At 41.7% G+C, this 26,225-nt stretch overlaps 1 protein-coding gene across 1 annotated transcript in view; it reads left to right on the top strand.

Moving 5' to 3' along the window:
• The window catches only part of susd6 (sushi domain containing 6), a 35,629-nt gene extending 9,461 nt beyond the window's left edge, over positions 1–26,168 (top strand). Inside the window, exons 3-7 of the mRNA XM_028605820.1 lie at positions 20,055–20,249; positions 20,759–20,953; positions 21,130–21,268; positions 22,589–23,061; positions 23,816–26,168. Of these exons, the coding sequence (XP_028461621.1) occupies positions 20,055–20,249; positions 20,759–20,953; positions 21,130–21,268; positions 22,589–23,061; positions 23,816–23,841 (1,028 nt within the window). The 3' untranslated portion in view covers positions 23,842–26,168. The remainder of the gene's footprint in view (positions 1–20,054; positions 20,250–20,758; positions 20,954–21,129; positions 21,269–22,588; positions 23,062–23,815) is intronic.
• The last annotated feature ends 57 nt before the right edge of the window (positions 26,169–26,225 follow it).

The raw sequence follows: 26,225 nt of genomic DNA, 5'->3' as shown, positions 1-26,225 counted from the left end.
GTTTTGCATCGTTTGGGCCGACGGTCCAGACGAATCCTGCAAACGCACTGCCTGAAAACGCACTTTTTTGAAACCAGGTCTCAGGGTGAAAAAATCCGAAACGGCTCGCTCGTTAAACCCGTGGATGGTGAATACGGATCCGTATTGATGATGTCATCGCCACACCCCTCTTTTACACCCTCTCCCACGGCCGCTGACGCACACAACTGCGGTGAAGCTAAGCGAGCATGTCCCATCTCCGTGGTCAAACCAGCTCACTATATCTAAATACTGTGTCTCTGCTCCCTGACCCTTCCCTCTGGATTCTACACAAGATATATTGCTAACGTTATGTAGCCAACGTTAAACATCGCTAAAGTAGCTGACTGCTCCAGCAGCGAAGTAACCTTAACGTTAGCTGCTATGGCTATCTGTTTATGAAGTGGAAGTAGATAACTTATCAACTAGCTAGCTAATCTGTCTGCTTATCAACTCCTTGAACGGAAAGACATCATTCATGGATCATTGATGTTTGTTTGACTCTGCCGATGTTAGAGCTAGCGAAAGTTAGCGCGCTAACGTTAGCTCGCTGCTAGCGCGCTGCAATCATGCAAAATAAAAAGCAATCCAACAGCACATTATACAACGTAAACTAAGACATTTTCTTGCGGCGGCCTTTATAAAATGAGCAGTGGTGAAAGTTATTATAGTCCACGGACGTATTAAGAGAAAATTATAATCTAGCTAGTCATGTTATGATAGGAAGTGGAAGTGACCATGCTCTTCTTCTCCGTCTTTTTGGTGAATTTCTGTAGCAGAAACAGCGCCACCTATAGGCCTGGCACATGAAGTAGCGTATTGAGTCATTTACAAGTGGATTCGTTTGGACGCAACTATTCTTGAAACAAATCCAGGGAAGACGGGTAAAAAAAAGATTGTTTTGGTACGTGTGGACCGGGCCTATACCTCTCCAGACCTTACTATCTCATTAGCTTCTTTAAAGGCTCGGACACACCAACCCGACGGCCGACCTTCAGCAGAAAAGGCAGTCGGACTGATCAGCCTCCCCGAGTTGGTCAGAAAAGTGCCTCGGAACACACCGAAGCGATGCCGACTTGAGCGTACGTTCTGCGCAAGACTCAATACGTCTCCATAACAGCAGGCGCCGCTAATCTGTATTGTCGCCCAATAAATTAAAACCGGCAGCTGATTGGACGAATGCGTCACGTGGGTCTGGCTTCTCCCGGATTTTACAACCGGGCACAATGACGGCTTCATTCCGAATACGATCTCATATTTTACAAAGATAGTTCACGAAACGTGTTTCTGAAAACATTTTAAGCGAGAAATAGGCCATGCAGTTGCTGAATCTGTCTTCATTTCAGATTGACCAAGGTCAGTTTAAAAGATTTTCGTCTTCATCCCGCTCGTCATTTCCGGGTTAGCGCTCCACCAGTCGGATTGGCCATTGAGTCCGACTGCCCGCCTTCCGATTCAATGTGTCAAATCAGCCCAAATGAAGGCTGACGGCTCCTCCGGCTGCCGACGGCACGGAACGCACCTAACAAGACTCGAGTCACTGACCTCGCCAGACTGTCAAACGGCCGATAATCGGGTTGGTGTGTCAGAGCCTTAAGAATTCTTTACATAGTTTCTTTACTAGTTTTAAGCATGTAATGGAAAACTCTAGGTGGTGCTTCATGTGAGCTGACAAACAAAACAAAGGTTATTTTTAGGTGTTGCCATAGCTGTGTATTTGTAGCATAATTACTTCCTTGTAGTGCACTAGCCAGTATTCATTCTGACTCACAGTTCAAGAATTCTGGCTCTTCAAAATGGTATACAACTCTGTGTATGGTGTGTATTTGCTCTCTTGCATTAAAGGAACACGCCGACTTATTGGGAATTTACCTTATTCACCTAGCCCCCAGAGTAAGACAAGTCCATACATACCCTTCTCATCTCCGTGCATGCTGTAACGCTGTCTGACGGTTCCAGCATTAGCTTAGCCCAGCACAGATCCTGCAGGTAACTGGTTCCAACTAGCCTACTGCTCCGAATTGTGACAAAAGTGACAAAATAACACCAACATGTTCCTATTTACATGTTGTGATTTGTAGAGTCACAGCGTGTACAAAAAACAAGGTAACATGAGACACAGCCATCTTCTAACAGTAAACAAACCGGGAACTATATTCTCAGACAGGCTTGCTGCGAGCATATCACTCCACCCAAGTACTATATTCTTCCGCCTGAGAATATAGTTCCCGGTTTGTTTACAGTTAGAAGACGGCAGTGTCTTATGTTACGTTGTTTTTTGTACACGCTGTGACTCTATAAATCACAACATGTAAATAGGAACATGTTGGCGTTATTTTGTCACTTATTCGGAGCAGTAGGATTACTGGAACCATTCACCTGCATGTTCTGTGCTGGCCTGATGCCGCTGGAGCCGTCAGACAGCATTACAGCACGCAAGGAGATGAGGAGGGTATGTATCGACTTGTCTAACTCTGGGGGTTACGGTGAATAAGCTAAATTCCCAATAAGTTGGCGTGTTCCTTTAAGTGAATATAAGCTCAAATATATTAATAACACAGGCCTTTTTCCTAACCTGTTGAAGATGACTGAGTACAGAATTTTAGATTTCTGATAAGGGCATTTTCCATTCAGGCACTGTAATGTGAACTTAAATATGTAATCACACATCACAAGCTACTTATATTGAGAATGGAAGATTTAGAATTGTAGCTCCTTGATAACAGCAGTAACCAAAAAATAGTAGGGTTTTTCTGATCACAGTCCTGATCACATGAAAAAAGATTACACTTAATGATACTTATTGATGAAAAATAGGTCCTGAAGAAAAGTGAATATAAATCAGGGCGGTAAAAATGGGGTGTATGATGTAAACATAAAAAGACATAACCGCAATTCCAATACTAAAACAGCCAAACCATGAATTGTAGCATTCACAGCATGGGAGAATGAAATGAAATCTATAATTATAAATATTATCATAAAGGTGAGGCACTGATTTTAAAGCTTCAAAGTCATTGTGTTATTAGCTCTTCTGTTCACCAGCTGCCCTGTCTCTTCTGCTCAGCATACATAATGCACATAGGTAATCCCTTGACATGTTAAAGGGGTAGAGATTGCTCTGGAAATTTTCATGAATATGAAATTTCATCACTGCTGACAGACTAATTCCAGACTCATACAAATACCAGTGTGTGTGGTATGAATAGAAATGGATACTAAAAAAATATACTGTACAGCATTTGCATCCTAGAGCTCTAAACACTAGAAACAGAACGGTATAAAATTCTATTTTTGTCTATGAAGGTCACTTTTAGTCATTTTGTGGCTATTACTCTTTTAGGAAATTTGACATTTAAGTGATGGGGTATAAGATGGAGAGAGAGGATGATAGACAGTAACGGCTGAGGTACTCTTTGCTCCCATTTTTGGTGTCTTTAACAAAGAAAGGAAAAGCTTTGAGCTTCCACATTGGTGGCTTCATGTTCTCTGTAGAAAGGTCAGGACAACAATTTCTTGTACCTGTTAACACGCTCTGTTAGGGAGTGGTCACAAAGCCTTTGGGGCCGAGGTATTTTTTTAGAACCAGTCCCAGTCAAAGCCATGTCTTTTTTTATCTGTTGTTCAGCTGTTCATTGTAAACAAGATTACCACCGGGGTATCTGCTGAGCAAATGTACTGTAAATGGCTGCCTCACATTTGTGTTTGTGATTACTGTGTATGATTACATTTGTGTTAATGATTCAGGACATTCTTCCAAAAGTAGCAACATGCTAAACAAAAACATCCTCTGCGTTCAAGCAGGATGCCAGTAAACAACCACAGCAACAAAGCGGCACTCTGGGTTTTGTGTATGCACAAGATAAATGGCATCAGTCTGGAGGACTTTCATGGCATAGTGCAAATATTGCTTGTTCTTGTCTTTTTTGAGTCTGTCTGACATCCCACTAATCTTGGCTGCGTAGGGCTCAGTTCCTAATATGGTGTGAATTCCTTACAGTGAGCCTTTTGTGGTTTGTTTCAGAGGAAGTGGACCTAGAGTGAGTCAGAACTGACAGACTAAAGATGGGAACTCAGAGCACCAAAGGGTCTATTCACATGGATCACATGCCTTGTTTACTACTTTTAACAGTGGCTAAAAGATTCGGACCATCCTTGTGGGTCCACTTAAATAGATAAGCTGTGACCTCTAGAAACCCATTGTCTTCTAAAGTTGAGTTAAAGCTGTACAGGAAAGCGCCAGCGAGGACCAGAAGTCTCCCACAAACAAGCCTGCTGTGTGCTCTGTGTGGTGGTGACGTTTGTGTGTTTGTGTGAGAACGGGAAATGGCTTTCCCCCGGCCTGGAGGAAAAGTGGAGTCATACAGTACAGTCAAGAGCAGGGGGAGGAGAGCAAGAGAAGGAGCAGAGAGCTGCCTTTCTAATTTCCTCTGGGATTTGTGTTTGTTTTTGACGATCGATTGTTGTCCATTCTTGGCTTGAGTTGAATACATTTTTCACCACCCGATGCAGGCCTATTGAACAGACGAATGCCTTTGTTTTGACAGGTCTTGCATCACTGTGTAGGACCAACCCAAGGATATGAGGATGTTTTCTCGAACCTCAAGCTCAAGGAAAAAGACTTGACGACTCCCTTTTTTCTTTTTAAGAACAGAGTAGACCTCAGTGGCTAGCATAGCGTCATTGCGCTGACCACAGAGAGGAAAATTTCTGAATGAGCCATGTCCTACTTATATATACACACATACACACATACACACACACACACACACACACACACACACACACACACACACACACACACACACACACACACACACACACTCTACCGGTCAAAAGTTTGGGGTCACTTAGAAATTTCCATTCCAGACAGAATACCAGCAGAGATCAGTTGTATTGTTTTTTTTAATCAGGGCAGCAGTTTTCAGATTACATTATGTGCTTACATAATTGCAAAATGGTTCTCGACTGTTGTAGACAGAAGTGGCTGAAGAAATGCTTGAAATTCATGCTTTTTGGTCTAAACGTCATACCCAAATTAAAAGTGGTACAGCTCCCATATACTTTGACACTTAGGGGTGTGCCTGATATCATTGGAAAGGAAACACTCAAGTTGTGTCAGGGTGATTCTAGGCCTTACTGACACAGAGTTACAGAGGCTAGAATGGAGATTTTTATTTCTGTCCAAGTTATAAATCTGTAAAATTATTAAAATACACTGCTGTAAACACATCTGACAGGTGACAGACAACACAGCATTAGCCACGCCTCAGCTTACTACAGAAAAAATTCAGAAGCTAAAAGACTCAAAAATGGATTTTATATGAATTCTTTTCTACAAATATGTCTGTGCGTTTTTTTTATTTCTATTTGAAAAGTGCAAATAAAAAAAGCCAAAAACTACAAAATACAACACTTCTCAAATACACAAACAAACCCACATCAATCACCTTTCCAATGGTATCAGGCACACCCCTGAGTGTCAAAGTATATGGGAGCTGTACCACTTATAATTTGGGTATGACGTTTAGACCAAAAAGCATGAATTTCAAGTGTTTCTTCAGCCACTTCTTTCTACAACAGTCGAGAACCCTTTTGCAATTATGTAAGCAAATAATGTAATCTGAAAACTGCTGACCTGGTTAAAAAAAAACAATACAACTGATCTCAGCAGGTATTGTGTCTGGAATGGAGTGGAATGGAAATTTCTAAGTGACCCCAAACTTTTGACCGGTAGTGTGTGTGTGTGTGTGTGTGTGTGTGTGTGTGTGTATATATATATATATATATATATATATATATATATATATATATATATATATATATATATATATATATATATATATCATTTATAATATAAATAGGCAGTTATTTTTTTTTTTTTTTAAAACACAAAGTTGCATTGTTTAAAGCTTTGTTTTTGGGCCTCTCTCCAGAACTTCAGGATTATTGTGAAACTACATTAAGGCTGGGAAGAGGAGAGGCAGTTTGTAAATTGTTTTCCAGTGAAATGTGTGTGTGGTTGTCTGAAGCTGCAGGCAGTCATAATGATTTCCAAAGGGCCTCATCTGAGGGACCAGCCTGCTGAGTAGAGGACATCTCTAACTAATGAGCTGCTAAATATATCCCCCAGCCTCTCCTGTCTTCTGTTGCCATTGCTTCTGTTCTTTCATTAAGTCTTTTTATTCATTTTTTTTTCTTTACTTTCATTCTCTTTTCGATCATCTTTGTACTTATGTTTTGTATTATTTTTTCCAGTATCAAGCTGTCTACTGAAAATCTTGCCAAAGTATAACATAGTATGTTGATCTTTTTCTTTAAAATTTACTTTAAATTTTTTTCTTTTTTCAAACAGTTCTGTCTCCTTTTTTCTTCGTCGGTCTTGTCTTTTTTTTCCTCCTCTTTGATGTGTGTTTTTCCAGCCCACTGAAACAGTGTGGGCCGATTTTTCGTTGCACCGTTAGTCAACAGCGTCATCCTGTTCAAACAAGTTCATCAGCTTACACATAAGGCACCGAGCATCCTACACACATGGTGAATTTGCCAATGATTGAGGAATCCACGCTGTGTCAGACTGTGAGCAACCATTTCATGATGCTGGTACAGCATTGTTTTTATTTTATTTTTTATGAACCAGTACGAAGGGCTAATGGCGTTATCTTAATGACAAGTTAAAGGCTTGAGGTTTATTCATTTAACCAGTTTTCTGTGGCTTTTACCATTTTTCCATTGATATAACATAGGAATATTTAAAACTGTAAACTGAAAAAAATGCACAAAAAACTTCCCAAATATTGATTATAGACTGAGAAGATAGCAGTTGTTTGCTAACCTTGGTGACTTATAAAGTTGCACCTACTGTAGGTGCCTCACAATAAAGTTTTCTAGCGGTTGCTATGCTTTTAATGTGAAGCAGCAGAATTACATGTTTGGCTTGCATTAGCACCACCTTAAAACAGCAATTACGACTCCAAGCCACAGAGATTCTTAGGTTAGACAGCAGCTACTAAAGTACGAAAAGCTGTATATAAGATGTACTTCTTTTTAACAGTGCTTTCTCTTTAGCCGCCTGCACGGCCATCCGTTCAGCACAACAACAGCTCAGTTGAGGGCGGCAACGGTCATGTTTGGACCGAAATGTTGCCATCAGTCAGCGTGGTTATCTCCCGCTGGGAATGCACATTGTACAAGTACAAGTACAGAGTGGAACAGGGACATGCCTCAACACGCCACAGCTGTAGCAAGACATTGGAAATGGGGCAATACTGTACTTCATCGTCCAAAACCCCTAATCTGTTGACTCAGCTTTTAGCTTACGTCCAACTGTAGTTTTGTCAGAAGCTGTCATCAAAACTTCTGCTAGTTTACTTGCTAAAAGAGGAACATGTAGGCTCCTCAAACACAGTCTCAGGCTGCAAAACAAAGTAAAAGACTTGATCTGACAGACTTGCTGATTATGAGCGGAGTGGAAGGGCTGGGCTATACATGTGCTATCCTGCTGCATTCATGTTGCTTGTTGTCATGGGTGGAGGCGGTGTACAGCTGTTTCTCCTTAACGGACTGCATTTCAGCAGACACGGCTTCATCATCGCTGTCTCATTTTCAGGCCGTCTCTGCTTCAATAGATACAGGGGAAGAGAGCGAATGATACTCCACAACCCATGATTCTTAGTTGATCTTCCTCCTGAGGGAAGTCGGAGCATATAGTTTGGATCAGAACAGCACCCCTGGAGCTGTCAGGGGTTCAACACCTTCCTTAAAGGCACTTCAGTACTGAGCATAGTTGCTGACTCGTAGGCCTGAGCCCGCTCCTCCCTTAAAGCAGGGCCCCCCCAGTTTCTGCACCACCCTTTCGACACAGAATTCAGTTTCTACTGTGTGATGTCCTAATTAACATAAAATATTTCCTGTCTACCTCTCATTAGTTCCTGTTTTTTGTTTTGTTTTGTTCCATCTAGTCCCATTCCTCAAACTGTAACCAGTCCATTATGATTGGGAGTGTTGATATTTAGTGGCCAGTTGGCTTAGCTCCACTCTAATGCCCTCTGTCCTTATTACATCATCTATAAACAGCTCTCTGTAAAAAGCAGCAGCCAAATGGCAAAGGTCTTTGTACAGGCTACGCTGGAGTCCATTTGGATAATTGTGTCAGGATTTATAGTGTGCATCTATGTCATATCTATATTTATTGGCATATCTATTTGTATAGGTCTGTAGGTTTAAAAACAAAACTGTTATCAGAGTCCAAAGACATCTGTAAATTGCTGTGTTAGTGTGACCAACAGCCACAATAATTAAATTTACAATGAGAAATGTAGAACTATTTGGTGTTTTTATTGTTAGATAACTGAAACAATTTATTTTCTGATGATAGGCTAATCCTTTCAGCACTAAGTAACAGCTTTTTGAGACACGTTATTTTTAACAGCTTGTGTTTGTGTGGGCTGAAGCCATTGTTATTATCCGTAGATGTCAGTTGGGCTTGAGTCACAAATTTGATTAACTTACTTTTGCACATTTGAAAATAACTTGCCATATTTGTTGACTTGACGACTTCTAAGTTACAGCATTTATTTCAGTATGTGTAAGTGAACAACTATCTATTGTTTATTGTGCTGTGCTTACTTTCACACTCTCTGATGCTTACACAGCTATATGTTACTGAGGAGTGTAGGTGATGTTACCGTTTGTAACATCACCTACATCATTTATGCTGGCAGCAGGCCCATTTAGGCTTTGGATGATGAGGATGGAGTTTCATATCTGTGTGTCCATCCGCAAACTGTTCACTGTGTTGGAAGTCTAGCTGGTGATACAAACAGTACTTTGTGTCTTCCTCATGGTGATAAACAGTAGTTTGATGGTAACTCTCCCGATGGACTTCCTACTGACGGCTAAATTCCAGTCATTTAGTAAAAATGTTAGGTTTCACTAAAGTTGACTCAACTTGAAGCTTTGTCAAACTTGCCTTGACATGGCTTGCTTGGCTTTTACTTGAGGCTAAATGGATGCTTTTCCAGGAGCTTGTTATATATATTTTTTTGTCTTGGGAATGTTTTGTTGTCTCTGCCAAATATAGGTAGTTGTTGCTAATTCTAGCATTTCTACTCATTTCAGTAGAACTGACGTAGGAAATGAAATGAATGAAATCTGTCTCGCTTGCTAATGCACACTATTGTTTGAATTGCTGGCTGCTGTTTTGTGTGGTCAACTGTTAACGTGCCCAGAACTCTGTTCATAAGGAACAGCAGTTGCTAAAACCCAGAGCAATCATAGATTTAAAAAAAACAAAAAAAATGTTAACATTGAGGCCAGGGAACTACAGATGAAAAATTGCTTTTTGGCTAATTCTGGCATTTTTAACCAATGTAAAATCTAATTGTATTCATTTGCACTGCCCTCTTCTTAAATAAACTGAATTGGATTACAAAATGGATAAGGTTTTAAAGTCTATAGACGATACAGTCTTTCAAAAAATGTTGATTGTAGCAACAATGTAAGCAGACTTGCAGTATATCTGCACTTACTTTTTGCAAGTACTTCCTTTGATCAGCCTCCCATTATGATACACTGAAACTGCTGCCAATCTCCTGGTACCAGTTTCAGTGTGTTTTGAGGTGACAGAACTCTGCAGTAACCTACACTTTCTACTAAACACGCAGTACGTGTGCATGTAAGAACCCACTGTTAACAACAAATGGCATTCCACTTCTCTCAGCGGAGCAGCCTGCATGTGTTAAGAGGTTATACACTTGCTGCCATTTGTTCACCCTCTTGGTGACTTGCTAGAGCCACTCTATCAAAGTTCAGTCGGACTGTATTAGGGGGACGGTGGCCGTAACAGTGACTGCATTGTTGAGTCATTGGAGATATAATGCAAAGCGTGGGACACCGTCGCAGGTTTTGATGTTGTTTTTTTTTTTTTTTTTCCTGCCTCTTTGTTTCTTACAGGGATAAATCCGATCATGAATCCTGTTATAAGTCGTCCTGCTCTCTGCAGTATGACTGCTCCAATTGAAATAGCTTTTGCTCTAGATGTTGTGTTGTCTGTGGTACAGTATGTGCTGTGCTATTGCAGTGAACCTGTTCACCAAACAACCGAAGCATGCCGGTAAAGATAAGTTTGCCAGAAAAGAAACACCAGCTGCAGACTATGTCAGGCTTTGTCGTGCTGTCTTACTTTTTGTTGTTGTTCCATACCATACATCTCTCAACAGACGTGAACTGCCCTCCCCTCACTGATACTACCAACATATCAGCGTGCCAGCCCTGGTAAACAGGGTTGGGATTATCTCCCTGACTTTCACCTTCAACAAATGTTCCAGGCTCAGGACTCATAACTCTGCTGACTGGCTGGCCCAGGCTACTGAAATATGATCAGCCCACAGTTGCGTTGACAGTTTTTTAGGAGGGGGGGGTGGGTGGTTGTGTGTGTGTGTCTGAGCACATGCACGTGTGTGTGTAGGAGGGGTCCCACACTCTCTTTTGTTTTTCCTCTGAAAGCTGAGAAGAAGGAATGTCTGCCTCCCAGCTGTCCTTAGCAGTGAGGGTGATAGAAGAGAGCAGGGGGAGCTCACTGTTCGCCTTCGTTAACATCCTCCCATCTGTTACTTGAGGGCAGAGTGTGCGTGTATGCTTGCATCTTTGGGGTTAGAAAGAGGGTCACACAATGGTGCTACTCCCCCCTCCCTCCGCCCTCACCCAGTTTGGCCTCTCATGCATATTTAACCCTTCAAATGCAAAGTTGTCTGTTGTCCTGTTCGGAGGCACGCTGCTTAAATCTGTCACTGTGCCCCATCCCTCAGCGAGCGGGGACAATGGGGTGTAATAGCAGCACACGTGGCTTGCTACATGCATTGCAACAGCAGGGAAGGAATGGGTGGGGAGAGGGAGGATGTTTCTGTCTGTTTAGAGACTTCCTTCACCCTGGGTGTATGCAGCGTGTGTGTTTGATTCCGTGTGTTGCAACTGCAGGAAGAGTGCCGAGCGGACGGCTAAGTTCTCTGGAAATGCTCTTTTCAAACCCTCAGCTGTTAAACTCTTTTTTTTTTTTTTTTTTTCTGGCAAACTTCCTGTTTACTGTTGAAATGACACTGTTGGCTTTGGCCCCAGTGTACAATACAGACATTGGTTGGCCTTTTAAGGAGTGTGTATGGTGATGAAATGAGTGACCACCGCTCTGTCTGACACTCATACCCCTGACTATGCATACACACATACACACACACACACACACACACACACACACACACACATTCGCAACAACGATAGGATGTCAGTGAGCAACCTAAACACGCTGTTTACAAAGGCGCTTTGGGACCCTTGCAACCTACACTTTCATAGTGAGTAAACTGTCCGTCTGTATCTGTTTGTACTCAGGCTTTTGTATAAATGTGCCGGCAACTCCCTCACACTGCCTCCCTGTTCCTCATCCTCCTCCTCCCCCCTTCGTCCGCAGTTAGGTCCCTCCACCTTCCCTCAGAGTCCCTGGAGTTGGAACAACGGCGCTTTTTTAGAAAAATTGGTTTCATGCTTTGAGGCTTCAGCTTTGTTCTGAATTATTTCTGCCCCACAGTAATACAAGTCCAACTTTCTAAGCTGTTTTTTTTTTTTTTTTCACATTTTGTTTCCCATAACCTTGGACACACGTTGAACAAAATCTGCTTTAGTCTTCTCTTTGAGTCAGTTCCCAGCTGTTATGAAAGGACAGAATATGAAAGCAGAAATGAGTTGGACTGCGTGTGTGTGTGATACAGCATGACGACTTCGCACTCGCTCACCGCAGAATATAACACTGCAAGTATTGCTCACTCAGACATTAAGCGTCCTATGTTACAGATCAGTTTCCCCCAACCCAGGTCAGTGTACAGAGTTATGTCACTTCATACTGTGTGAAGTGTATGTCACTGAGAGCGCGTCTGGGAGGTTTGTTTATGTAAGAATGAAAGTGAGTGCAGCAACCTTAGTACTCTTATACGTACCAAATCACATTTTGGAGTTGCACTATTACTCGCCAAATAATTTATAGTTTCACTGGAATTGAAGCCAGATTAACGTATAATATCTTTACCAAGCTTTAACTTTAACTTCATTTTGTATATTCTATTAGCAACGTTTCCCCTATAATTGTACAAGCACCACCAGAAACCGCCAGACCAGAATTCTTAGTTTTTTATGCCAAAAATAACGTCAAATATCCATTGTGTTTCCCTTATATTTATTCTGCAGCTGCACGCCGCCATGAACTGCAGCAAAGTACTAGCCTGACAAGCCAGACCCACATCCAGATGTAGGGTCTGGGAACTCACCATTGACAGAGGTCGATCCGAGGGGCGGGATAAACGGTTGTCTTTCAAATTCCCTCTGCACGCAATAGGATAGCGCTACAACCAGGCAGAGCAACGAAGAAGGTAGCGGAGCTAGTTGATAGATTAAACTTTTGCCGTATCCGGTCGGCAAAACTCCGAACACATCTTCCTTTTTTAAGAATGATTTCTGTGCCGTTCTTTGTTCTTTTATCAAAGAAAAGCTTAACTCCAAGTCTTCCAGAAGTCCGCTGTTCCCAGCAGCAGCAGCCATAAGCCCCGCCCACCGACTCTATACACAATGTGGCCTGACCAAAATTTGGTTTTTGCAGCTTGAAAGTCAACGGAGAGTGCCTAGACCCCCCCTGGCTGCCAAATAAATTTGCTGCCACTAGGGGGAGTCTAGATTTTTAGGCTAGCAAAGTACTGCTGAGTTACTGAATGAGACTGTCTGTGGTTAGTATAAGTCTGTAACACGAGGACAGTTGAGTGTGTTATCTAAACTGCTAAAGTCAGTTGAACAGGTGAAGTGAAGATAACGTTGTCGGTAACGTTGGCCTACCGGTAGTCCCACCATGCCAGACCTATCTCCACAGCGCTGATGGATTCTGTGTTTTTAGCTGACGTAGACCAGAGAATATTCGGTTAAAACAGATCAGTAATGCTGTTTAAATGCTACATTGCTTGTAAGTAAATAAAGGGAGTAACAGGTGAACAAGCTTTAAAAGTGACATATTTATGCCGATGTGAAGCGTTGCTCATGTGGATTTTGAAAAATAACTGATAAATATTTAAAGAACCTGAACGAAATTTGGTGCGGTTATAAATGAAGTTGCTAAGAGGGTCTGAAAAGTTTCTGAATCTAGCGAGAAAGTCCCCAAGTTGGCAACACTGTCCACGACGTTACTGCTGCATCGCTTCCTGATTCCCAAACTACGGAACGGGCAGAGGCCCATATCACAGAACACCAAATTAGTGGCGTTAAAAGGAATTTGCGTTAACTTTTTATTATCGTGTTCATTTTGACAGCCCTAAATGTTTGTCCGCCCAACATTCCAAAACCCAAATATATTTAGTTTAATATCATAATATTGAAGCTATTATATTAAACCGCAGTCCTAAACCAGTGAATCTTTTCGAGGAAAAAAAATGTATATGAAAACTGTTGCTACTGTACTTCCTTCGTTGCATGCTGTTGCCCTCTCTATTTATCTCCGCATTCCCTCTCCTCAACTGCACTGTCAGCTGTCCCAAAAAAAAGTACATAATGGCAAAAAAAAATAAACAGAGCAACTACTTTCCCTCAATGTCAGAAATGAGTTGGGAGCCCTTCCATTCTTTCCAACACTACCCCACTGTGGGCTCTGCTGCTGCATTGTACTGCACTCTAATAACAACAGCTTGGCTAAAAATCCCATGGATTAGCGGGAGAGACGGGGGAACGTGGCAAAAAAACAAAAACACCCTCAGTCCAAAAATGACAGAAACATCCGAAACAACAGAGGACTTGGCCCAACAAAGGAACAAAAACATATTTACCAGGCCAAAGAGAGCATCATCATCCTCTGGGTCTTTAGCATAATCCAAGCCCCCCACCCCCCACCCCCCTCCTCTTTAGCATACATTCTCACACACACACACACACACACACACACACACACACACACACACACACACACACACACACACACACACACATTCCCCTGCTTCTTCTTGACACACTTGAACACACACACTGGAAATCCCACCCTCTTTTATGGCCTATTGTTCTATAAAGCAATCAAACAGCTGGCTGCAGAAGTCACCAGTATCTGATCTGCTTTAGAGCGCTCCCAGCTTGTAAAAGAGGATAATTAGAATTTTAATTTGCCTGAGCAAAGGGGGCTAAAACCCTTGTCCCCCCGTGTTTTCCTCAATCCACGCTCCTTGCAGCTTTTAGCGGGCGAGTGCCATTGGTAACAGATGGGGAAAGGGAGATATTCACAGCCAGGCAGACACTTCAGAGCAAGGCAGGGGATTTTAACACCCCCCATAGCTTCCAGAGTCTCCTCCGGCACAGCCTTAAGACTCTGGATGTTGGGATTAGCAATCAGCCTCATGGGCGCTCTGTACTGGCCCAGTCCTCCCACTACATGAAGTGTTTCTCCAAGTGTGCGCCCAAAAGATTCCTAATAGTTTTAACCTTTTTATATGTCCACTTTATTTAACTCAACATGGTAAAAGCCAACGTTTAAGCACTGTTTAAACACCAATGCACTTGACATTTCTGTCATTTTGGGATTTATTAAGTATGTTTTGCTTATTCGCCTTTTCCATTCGCTTTCACAAGGCCCTTTTTGTTTTAGTCATAATTATTTTTTTCAACATTTGTCAAAATTTCTCTTCAGCAAACTCTTCAGATCAGTGGGAGAACAGCTTGTGTTTAACTGTGAGTCATTCCCTTCCTCATAAGCACAAAACATGGCGTGCTGAAATCCATTCTGGCATTGCTTAGTGCTTTTAATCAGTCTTCCCCCTCTGCCGCTGTGTGTGTTTTCAAAGCCAAAACTGAATCTGGGCGATGGAAAAGAGGGAGACAGCAAGGTTATTAATCTTAACCACTCTACCATCTCTGGATACTGAACCAGCATTCATTCTTTCCTTTACCAGAGTCTCTCTGTTTGCGCTAACCCAACCCACAGTGCGGTATGTACTGTAGCTGCCGGCTGCCTCCTCTTCCCATTGTTGTACAGAGCCTGAACTATTGGTCGACCTGCCACGGCATGTCTCTTTTCTGGCTTGTAATTGCTCAGGGCCACAGTGCTCCATGATGCTGACGTTTTTCTGTGCTCTCTTCCTTTCTTCCCTCCCCCCACCTCTCTTTCCGCCTGTGTATCTAATGATGACTACCTTTTCCCATCAGTATTTTTCTCCCTTTGTCGTTTCTTCATAGTCCCCTCGATACTTTCTAACCTCACCTTTCACTTCCCTGGTAACTTAAGTAGTGTCAGTTATTTGTTGTTGAATATATTTATATATTTGTCTCGCATTCATGTTCTAAGGTAGGCGTTTGACATTTTTGACAAGTATAATCCCATGGGAGAGTGATTTTTAAATCAAAATTCTTCACTGCTCCAAGTTTGAGAACCACTTTTTTTGACATTTTTTTATCTTGCCATATTTTGTCTTCATTTCCTTTTTTCAAGGTGAAATGGGACAGGTATGAGTTGTTCTATTCTATTCTCAGGGGATGTAATGTGCAAGGAAATCTGTGTGAGCATTTATGCATATATTGTCTATATTTGTATATGTGTTGTTAGTTGCTACTAATATGCAATATACAGTGCAGGGCTACAACTAACGATTGTTTTCATTGTAACTTTGCTAATCGCAGATTTGTTTCTTGGTAATCGTTTTGTCTATAAATAGTAAAAAGAAATGCCCATTTTGACTCCCCAGAATCCTACGTGATGTATTGAAATGACTTGTTTTGTCCAAACAACCGTCCACAACACAAATATATTCAGTTTATTAATGTATGTGACAAAACATATCATCAAATTCTTACATTTAGGAAGCTGGAAGCTTCCTGGAAGCTGGACTAATTAGTCTTCAATGACCTCTGATCTCTCTGTAAGAATTAACCCTTGAGCGGGTTAAGCCTCACACTGAAACATTTCTTAGCGCTAATGCAGGGAATGGTTTATTTTTTTATTGATGGGGATAAATGTTCTGTTGTCAATTTTATGTTCATTTAAGCAAAAAACAACAACAATATTTTATGATAATAAAGAGGCATTGTTTACTTCATATGCTGTGTTATTACATTATCGTTGTCCCATAACAGTGATATAACCAAAATATGTATCCTGGGATTCATTTGAAACTTTTTTTTGTTTGAAAAACTAATAAATAAATTTATTTTTTATTATACCTGAAAGAGACAATCATATTGTTAGTCGCAATTATTTCTGAGACAATTAATTGTACAACGTTTGAAATTGTTACAGCTCTACATGCATGGCATGTATACTTTTTTATATGAAAATGAAAGAAGAAGAAATGTATATGCACATGCCTTTTCTGAGCCAATCCTGCAGATAATAAAGCAATTCAAAGTCCGATAATGAATGCCGTAACACTCATCTGTCTTCTGCAGTTGTATTGACTGCCTCCAGCGCACCACAAAAGCTCATAACAGTGGCTGTTGGCTAGATGCTATTGTCTTAAACAGGCCCCTAAGGCCTTTTTGTCCCCTGCTGCCTCCCATCCTGGGGTCATCCATTTATCACCTTTACCCCCTCCATTAACACCATCTACTCCTCAGAGAGCCTTTAGTGGCCGTTTCCAACTGGTGTTAACATCCGTTCTGAGTGATCCGATCACAAGTGGACGCCTCCAAGTGCATGTGTCTCCAAATGCGTCTTGAGTGACCACTTGTGATCGGATCTCACTTCCTCGCTCTTAGTTACGTTGTTTGTGTTTGCACATACCTGTAGGCTGGGTGTGTGTGTGTGTACATTTCAGTTGTTCCTCTCACATAAATCATTCAACATGTGTGATGGCTGATGAAAAGCGCTGCCTTCAGCCTGTCTGCGTGCTGAAATAAGAATGTCTAGGGTCGCTGGGATCTGTGCAGGAGAGAGAGATGTTGATAATAGTCTGTGTGTTCAGCTCTCGGTGCGTTTAGCTTCTAACTGAATCTCTGTGGTTTGAAGTTTAGTTTCTATATCTGCTTTATTTTTTTACCGTTTCATGTTTGCTTCTAGAAGTCATGTTAAGTTACTGCTGATGAAAACCCAACATTTCCTGATTTTTGCTGCTTCATAATAAAAGCTTTTAACAAACAAAACAAGGGGACTTTTATTCTGAAGGGGAGGGGGGGCTCGGGGGCCTCGCACATTTGAGTGTTTGCTTTTAATTCAATTTCAATTCAATTTTATTTATAGTATCAAATCATAACAAAAGTTATCTCGAGACACTTTACAGACAGAGTAGGTCTAGACCACACTCTATAAATTCCAAAACCCCAACAATTACAGTAATTCCCTCAAGAGCAAGCATTAGCAGTGGCTATTGCGACAGTGGCAAGAAAAAACTCCCTTTTAGGAAGAAACCTCGGCAGACCCAGACTCTTGGTAGGCGGTGTCTGACGGGCCGGTTGGGGGCGTGATGAACAGTGGTGATAACAGTCACATTAGAAGTGACAGTGACTTCGAAGGTTATCGTGGAAGTTCATGTCATAGCAGGGCACATCGTGTCATACTGAGTAGTGCAGTCTCCTCCTTTTAATCTTGTGCAGCCAGCTTAGAGCAACGTTTCTTCCCGGAGATTAGAGTATGTTAGAGGCACTGCTGTGGAAATAGTTTCTCTTTCAATCTCTAAACACACACAGCAAAAGCAAGACACATTTGCAATGTTGGCGTGTTTGTTTATGTCAAGCAAGCGATAAGACCCTGCAACAGACCATGGCTAATATGATTTTATAAATACTCAGACCAGGGATTAAATAATGAGCCAAATGGTCATCAGTGTTGATGGCGTTATTAATGTTCCTTATTGTGTGGGTGTTTTAAATGTACTTATGTCTGCGCCTTGTTGCGGAGACAAATCACTGCACACAAAATTCCATTTAATAAATCAAAGATGTACAGATAAAAGAGACTTAATTTGTACATAAAGTAGAGATGGTCCGATACCGATACTAGTATCGGTATCTGCTCCAATACTGCCTAAAACGCTGGTATCGGTATTGGTAAGTACTGGAGTTTATGCACCGATCCGATACCACGTAATAAAGCCCTAAAGAAAATCTACGTTAAAGTAGTTTATTTATGTTCTTTTTCCGTTATAACTGACTGTCAAACTGGAGAATAAAAGAAAGTGTTTGTTCATGTTTCACAAAGAGTTTAACCTGAGATAGACCGACAACAAAGATAGAAATCCTATCACATCCATACAGTGATAGTAGTATACAGTTGTTAAAACATAATAAAATATATGACACACTGGTATCGGATCGGTACTTGGTATCGGCCGATACGCATGTTCAGGTATCGGGAAGCAAAAAATGGTATCTGATCATCTCTAACATAAAGGCCCAGTTGGGTTTTAAGTATTAAGAGTTGGTATTGAAAAACATTTCCACTGAAGCCAAGCCCAAAATCTTGCATAACCACTTTACAGATGATCCAGATTAGGATAGTAATAAAATCGTTATGTCTTTTGGCCATTCTTGAAGATCAGTAATGCTGAAAGCAAAGTCAGCCTCCCGCTGTCGTGTCTCAGTTTACACAGGTGTTAATGTTATGTCAGACCTGCTGGATTTAGATGGTGCGTGTGTGCGTATGTTTGTGTAGTAGGGCTTCACAATTAATCACAATTGTATTGAAATTGCAATAGTGCAATATCCAAATCGCCAGGTGGCGCAATATTTGTTGATGGCACAAAATATGTGTCAAACCGTTCTGAATGAAGTATTGTGGTGCTGCAGAGATGTCCCGGCCTACAAATCCTATCCTACAGACTAAAGAAAAACATCTTTGTTTGTTACAGATCCTCACAAAAATCACATTATAATCATTTTAATTTCTTTCAATGAAAATGAGAATAATGATACAAAAACGATCATTCCCTCCAATATCGTGAATCATATCGCAATATCAGTCAAAAATAATTCACAGTTAGATATTTTACTCATATCGTGCAGCTCTAGTATACAGTGTTGGAGCTGTGGGAGTACGGCAGCACATTCAGATAAGGAGCTGGCGTGACACTGCAACATCATAGATGGAGCGTGGGAAGGTGGATCAAAGCACAATTAACTTTAGGGCTTCTGCCTCATCCTGTCTTTATTGGCTGGCTTAAAGCTTCAAGTGTGTCATTAGAGCCAAGAAAATGAGCCTCGCTGAAGATCCTTCTCTCACCACTGGACAGATTGACCCAATACTGGCCTGGGATGAAGACAGTTTAATGAGCAGGAGATAATCGAGAGAAATTAGATCTATATGAAGCTCCTTGGGACATTTTAATCCACTGAAGGCACTTCAGGTATTCTGTTCTGCACAGCGTGGCTGTCTCTGCCTAACTTCGTGTTGATAGATGCAGTGTTTCTCCTTCAACTGTCTAAAAATGCAGCCTATTTTCAAGTAGCAATACCTCAGAGTTTTAATTATCAGCCCAACCTGTCAACTTGACAGAGTTTCTCTGTGAAAAGTTGTTTAACCCAGTGGCAGCTGCCTGCAGCGGAGACCAGCAGACGGTTTATGTCAGCCAAATGATAGTACAGCACAGTATTCCAGCAGCACCACATTAATGTTGTATTAAAATTATCAAGGTTCTCTTATTAGATTGTGATGGAGCCAGCCATAACAAACACCAATAGTGATGATCGTAAATACTGTTTATTTGACGTAATATTGGTACATTATTCATCCAAGAACGAGGCCGCTTGTGAGACAAATTGTCCTCGTTCCCCCAAGCAGGCCTGTAATACATTTAAATCCCTGCATCAATTGAAAATCAAGATCTTACATTTCTTGTCTACAGGCAGTTTCTAACTCTACTAAGCTTACTTACTGTACATGCTTTATAATTACCTTGCTACCTTACGTTATTAAAATATGGTTCAGGATCCTAATTTGTCTGCTGGCCTGAAGCTGATCGTTCCTCACATAAGGAGTAAATGATCATGTCCAGCCTCGGGGAAGAAGCTTCACATCTTACTCTTGTCACTTGTTTCTGTGTCTTTAGGTTGTGTGCGGCCACCCGGCGTGCAGCACGGAGACTTGCTGAACCAGACCGAAGCCAACCGGGGCTCTTTTCCCCCGGGCACCCTGCTGACTTATGGCTGCGAGCCTGGCTACACCGCAGATGGAACCACCACCATCATTTGTACCAGCTCTGGTGCCTGGTCCCATCAACCTCCACTCTGCATCAGAAGCAGCGGTGAGCAAGACTCAAAATGACATAGTACACATCATTTAGTGTACTTTTAGTTTTGAATACAATATAAAGTGGTTTATGGTCTGTTTTTCAGCTTTTTAAAAAGGTCATTCTTGGCTGAGTATGCTCACAAGCTCACTTATTAAAACTGGAATGATTCATTTGCAATGGCTTTCATGCTACTAGAAACATTTCATGGTCAAGTTTGTGGAATTTTATTTTTCTCACTTCTTGAAAGACAGCTTTGTAAACTTCTGAGGCTGAGCAAGTGCCCTCAATACAGGACTGCATCAAAACGGAAATATCATGTCTGTTCAATATCACACCGTATCACAACACCAATAGTGAGGATTGTCCTTGAGAGACATCAGGGAACACTGGGAAATTTCACCCAAAATATGAGCATTGAAACCACAAGAATCAGACCTGACCACAGGTAGAAATAATAGACCTTTTCGGAGCACAACAACAGCCACGATTGTGAAAATCTCTGTTGCCTCATCTCTTCCCAGTGTGTTCGCCCCCCACTGAGCCAGAGAACGGGGGCTACCGCTGTCACCCGTCTCCCTGCCACCGGCTCACCCAGAAGACCGTCATCGAGTACTTCTGCGACGAGGGCTACGCTCTGAAGGGAAACTACAAGTTCCTTACCTGTCAGAACGGCGAGTGGGATGGCCCCATGCAGATTAGCTGCCGACTCACACAAGGTCTGTTACCTCAGCTAACTTTTACCCTTATGTATTATATCACACACATATATATATATATATATATATATATAATATATACGTATATATCTCACGCACACACACACTCCATGCAGAAAATCTAAATCTGTGAAGCACATTTGCACTTCCTCATCGTCTCTTCCTGTGCCCCTCAGACAAGGAGCCGAGCTCTCCGCTGGGTATACCTGCTCTGTCTATTGTGGCGTCCACAGCTAGTTCTGTGGCTCTCATCCTGCTGTTAGTGGTGCTGTTTGTTCTTGTACAGCCAAAACTCAAGTCCTTCCATCACAGCAGGTAAGATACACACACACACACACATTACTGTATTCTCACCCCAAATACTGTATATGCCAAATGTTAAATTCCACCATATCTGGATTCCAACTCCACACTCTTAATTTCATTAGCAATATCAAATGGTTTGATGATCACGGAGTACAGTACAATAACTGCTCCCCAGTGAGAACAGTGCTGACACAATTGGTCTCTACCTCATGCCAGCAGTTATTAGTGCTGCTATAAACTGCTGTTCAAGAAAAGATTCTAGTTTCTCCCATCCCAGATCTTATTTTGGTTGCTTTAGCTTATCAGTTATGTTATAATATGCAATTTTGAATGAGTTTTCCATGCAATGCATATCATAGTTACATTCACACTCAGCATGTTTTTTACACAGTCATCTTCTTAATATATGTCTGCAATATATTTGAAGGGTAAAACGTTTTGATTTGCATGAAATTCAAGCTGTTAAATGGCTGAGCTAGACCATTGCATTGTTTAATATAGAAGAGAGTATTTTCCAAACAAAATGGTACAGATATCCTGCCTGCTAAACATGTCTGATCTTCTGACTTACTGTAATGGACTCCATTGGGAAGTTGTTTTGAGGGAAGTTGACACTTCCCCAGAACACATGAAAAAAAAATAGCTCAATAAAATATCGTCATATTCTTTGAGACAACATTTCCCCTTTGTCAAGAGATTGCATATGCCCCACTTGACCTTTCTTGCGAACATATTATTGAAAAGGATTTTTTTTAATCAGTCTTTTGCTTGTTACCCAACCTGTTGTTGCCAGAAACTCATTAGAGCTTTAGTTCTGTTTGCTCTAGAAGAACACTGCCCTTTTTTTTTTTTTTTTTCTGTTGCTGTAAAGGCACCACCCAATAAAGTGACACCGCATATTTTGCCTTCCGTGGACACACTTTTTTATTCAGTTTTGGTTGGAACTAGTTACATAAGCAAGTCCTCGTAAGACGCACAAGACCTGGCCAACTAGTTTATCAAGTTGGCATTTCCTAAATACTTGAGAAATTAAAGTAAAAGTTTGAGAAAATAGTTAATCCCATCACAGTCACTAACCGCCTCTGTGATTAAAAAGGCCACAGTGGTGTGATCTAATGCTCATTGGCACTCTTGCTGATTGTGTTGTGGGCCTGGGGGCTTAGTGCAGCCTGCTATAAAGGGATTGCACAGGCAACCCAAATCACCTCCTCTCAGAGCTTCTGCTGCGGCACGTAACACACATGACATGCCTATCAACCTGAGCCTGGTGTTGTGATCTACCTCGTCCTTCTCTCATCTCACTTTTTTCTTCATCGCTCTGTCCATCAGGAGGGAGCAGGGCGTCTCAGGCCAGTCCAGCTCCATCATGGTTGAGGGCGTCCAGGTGGCACTGCCCTCCTACGAAGAGGCTGTATATGGAAGCGGTGGACCCTGTGGTGCTTCGGGCCCTCCTCCTTCCCCACCACCTCCTCCGGCTCCTCCGGAGTGTCGAGTCCCGATCGTGCTCTCCGAGGGTCTTCCTCAGGGGGCCACGGGAGGCCAAGGCCCCAGCAGAACCCGCCACCACAGAGACTTAGACTTCTGTCTCCCATCCACATCCGCCTCGTCATCCTTCTCCTCGCGGCGTCATGCAGAGACGGTGCTGGTTCATCAAGCCCCTTCTTCCTCCTCTTCTTCATCATCATGGGCTAGAGAGCACCCTGGGGGTGCATGCGCAGGGCCCCTCCCTCTCCGTAGAGACTCTGAGAGTAGCGACCAGCACAGTCTGCTTTCTGTCACCTCTACGGATGACTTTTCTGATGGTAATTTGGCATTTCTCTACTGCAATTTCATATTATTTATATCTTGCAGACATACAGTATGCAGTGAACAAATATCTGCGGATTTATCCGTCTTGTTCGGATAACAAGACACAACTTTTTACTCAGTTGCCAAGGACTGGTATAGAAACCTAAAAGACTAATTTCATTGGCCTGCATAATCAATACATTTTAATACAAATGTCAGCCCATTTTCAGTGTTATGTATTGTATAGACTCAGGAACTGCTCGAGACACTAAATCAGTAAATAGCCTACCCCAAAGTAGGTTTATAAAATAACTTTCTGTATAAAATAACCCAACCCATTTAAATGATGAACAGTGCAAGATGTTTAGACACAAGTGTTTTTTCTGGAGAATAGTGTTATAAATAGCCAGTTAGGAGCCTGTTTAGTACAACCTACAGTATTGTCTTATATAGGCTAAGAGCTTAGTCAGAGAATGTGTTAGGTTAGGTTTCTTTATTAGTACCTAAGGGTACATTTGTTGTGAAGACAGGGTACAGCAGTCCAAGTAAAAGAAAACAACATCATCATCATAAAACAGTAGTGTACAACCGCTCCGGGGACAAAATATGACAATTGGCCAAAATGGACTTCTCATGACGTAAACATACATGAAATCCAGTTACACTTAATTGTTTTTGGTGATGTAATGGATTGCATGACGGTGTGGTGGGTAAATAGAGTGTAGAACCACTGCTGTGGTCTAATTTGCCTGTTCTGTTCCCCTGCAGATATTCCCCTTCTGAAGGAAGCATGAAGCCTCCCAGCCTACTATCAGCCTCAGCAGCAGAGCCTTTACTTCCCTATCTCTCACTGCTGACCAGGACTGACTGTGGCTGTCAACCTACTTCCCCAAAGTCCCCTGAGCGGCCAGCAGAGAAAAGACTAGAACTATGCCCCATTCCCCATGCAACCTCTTCTGCCATTGCTACCCACGCAGAGCACCATTTGACCCGGCTACTTGATCAAACAGAAGACAAGCCTGTAAAACAAAGTGGTGCCAGCTCAACCTAAATTCTGTAGATTCTATGTATATGTAAAACATACATACTGAGTCACGGTTGTGTACCATAGGCTATGTTTTACCATACACTTGCCTCCTACCAGGTGTAGTTCTCTATATAAACATTGCTCACAGAGGCTTCATCAGAGAAGGCTATAGCAGTCGAGACACGTCGACTGTCTGGGATTACTGTGGATAAAAAGAAGAAGAAAAAAAACTGTGTGTGATGTTTGCTCCTGACGCTGTGACGCACAGAATCGTCTTCCCGCTGTACTTGAAAATTTGTGAGTGACGGCTGTTTTTTTTTTTTTTTTTTTTTTGCAGCCCGCTTTGTGAATGCTGCATGTTGTTTTGAGTTATTGCTGTCACAGCACGGTGGCCCACTCTGAATGAAGCATGAAGCCTCCTCTGTCTCTCTGTTTCTCTCTCAATCTAGTTTTCTGTGTATCCGGGTGGTGTCTAGTATATGGATTAGTGGGATTGAGAACCACTTCACGAGAGCTAAAAGCAGAGCGCAGAGTTTTACGAAGCACCATATCACAACTATTAAAAAACAAAAAAACCCACTCCTTTCTTTTCTGTTGCCAGCTGCACCCAGTATCTGGAAGGTGCTCCTTCTGTCGCATGAGTGGGATTGATTGGTGATGTGGTTCCAGGACTGTGCTATGCATCATACTTGTATAAGGAGAGGGAGACATATAATGTCACAATTTGTCTGAAAGCTGAGGAGAGGGTTTTCTTTCAACATGGCTAAACTTTTAAGATTGTTTGTGATTATTTTTCTCCCCACTGTATTTATTGGTGTGTGGCCCAGTTTACTTTTAGTTGCTGAATCTGAGTGCGTGCGTGCGTGTGTGTCAGCTAGGAAGGAGAGGACATATGGTAGCCCTCGATACAGCCATTTCCTGATTTTCCTCTCTTTTAGATCAGAGACTGACTTCACAATATCCCTGTCTTTCACCATAGGAAAATACCCCTCCCAGCATTGAATAAGTCACTTGAACAAACCAGCGTCACTTCAGGCAACGAATCCACTACACAATGTGTGTATTATTTATCTACTCTCAAGCTAGAATATTTATCATTTTCTGCTGAATGGCTGGAAAACACAAGTCCCCTTGGTGGGACTGGCACTCGCCCACCTTCACAGTGAACCGAAGACTTGTGTGCATTATTGCCACAACTGCAACTGGTTGCAGTGAAATGCGCCCCCCCCTCCAACCGCCACATACACTCTCTCACCCTCCTAACGTCAAGTGCAAATTTAAGAGAGAATCATGTCATTTTGTTAGAAATCTTCCTCTGTTTTCATTGCTAGTTGAAAAGCTTTGATGGTTGAGCTGGTCACCTTGGAAACAGCATGACTCCGAGGGATCCTGAGAATTACTCTCCAAGCTTAACTGCTCAGAAAAAAAAACCAAAACAACCCATCTCCATTTTATTTGGCATTTGTAGCTGTCTGTCATTGTCAGTGGCTACATTATTAATGCAAACAGAATGTTGCCTTAGACTTGTACATTTTCTTTTCTTTTTTTGTATAATCTTAAGCCTCTGCGTTGGTTGCTTTACAATTTTGCAACGTATTCTGTTTCCCCAATGGCCTTACTCTGTTCTTTTCTATTCTATGCATAAAACTGTCTTTGTGTATTTACCAACGAGTTTACTTTTGTTGTGGACACGACTAAACGAATGTCCATTCCTCTCTGTCCTCCCCTAGCTTTACAGCTACTATGATGATGATGATGATGATGATGATGAACCTATAAGTACCTATATTTCACTATTCCATTGCTTCTCCTTTGATACAAAGCATTAAAATATAATGGGATAATGGGGTAAAAAAAAAAAAAAAAACTGAAATTAACTTCACGTTCAGAAGCACTGTTGTACGGTGTTGCGTCCCTGAAAAGAACAGGTAAAATAAATACACATCTTGATTTTTAGTTTCAAATGCTTTCAGCTTTGGTTTTTCTCTGTACATGGCAGTGGGTGTGAAGATAGTAATTTAATATTTGTATAAAGTTTAATTTAATTTTACAGTGTGTATATAACTTTCTAATTAAAGCTTTCTTTTGAATGTGGAAGGTGATGTGTCATTATTTAACTGTTGTCCTCTGCGTTACTGTGTAAACTGATGA

The sequence above is a fragment of the Perca flavescens genome, chromosome 18 (genome assembly GCF_004354835.1).
Source record: "Perca flavescens isolate YP-PL-M2 chromosome 18, PFLA_1.0, whole genome shotgun sequence".
In the NCBI taxonomy this organism is placed as follows: Eukaryota; Metazoa; Chordata; class Actinopteri; order Perciformes; family Percidae; genus Perca; species Perca flavescens.
The sequence above is the reverse complement of the archived record's forward strand: the minus strand, read 5'-3'. Positions and strand labels throughout refer to the sequence as shown.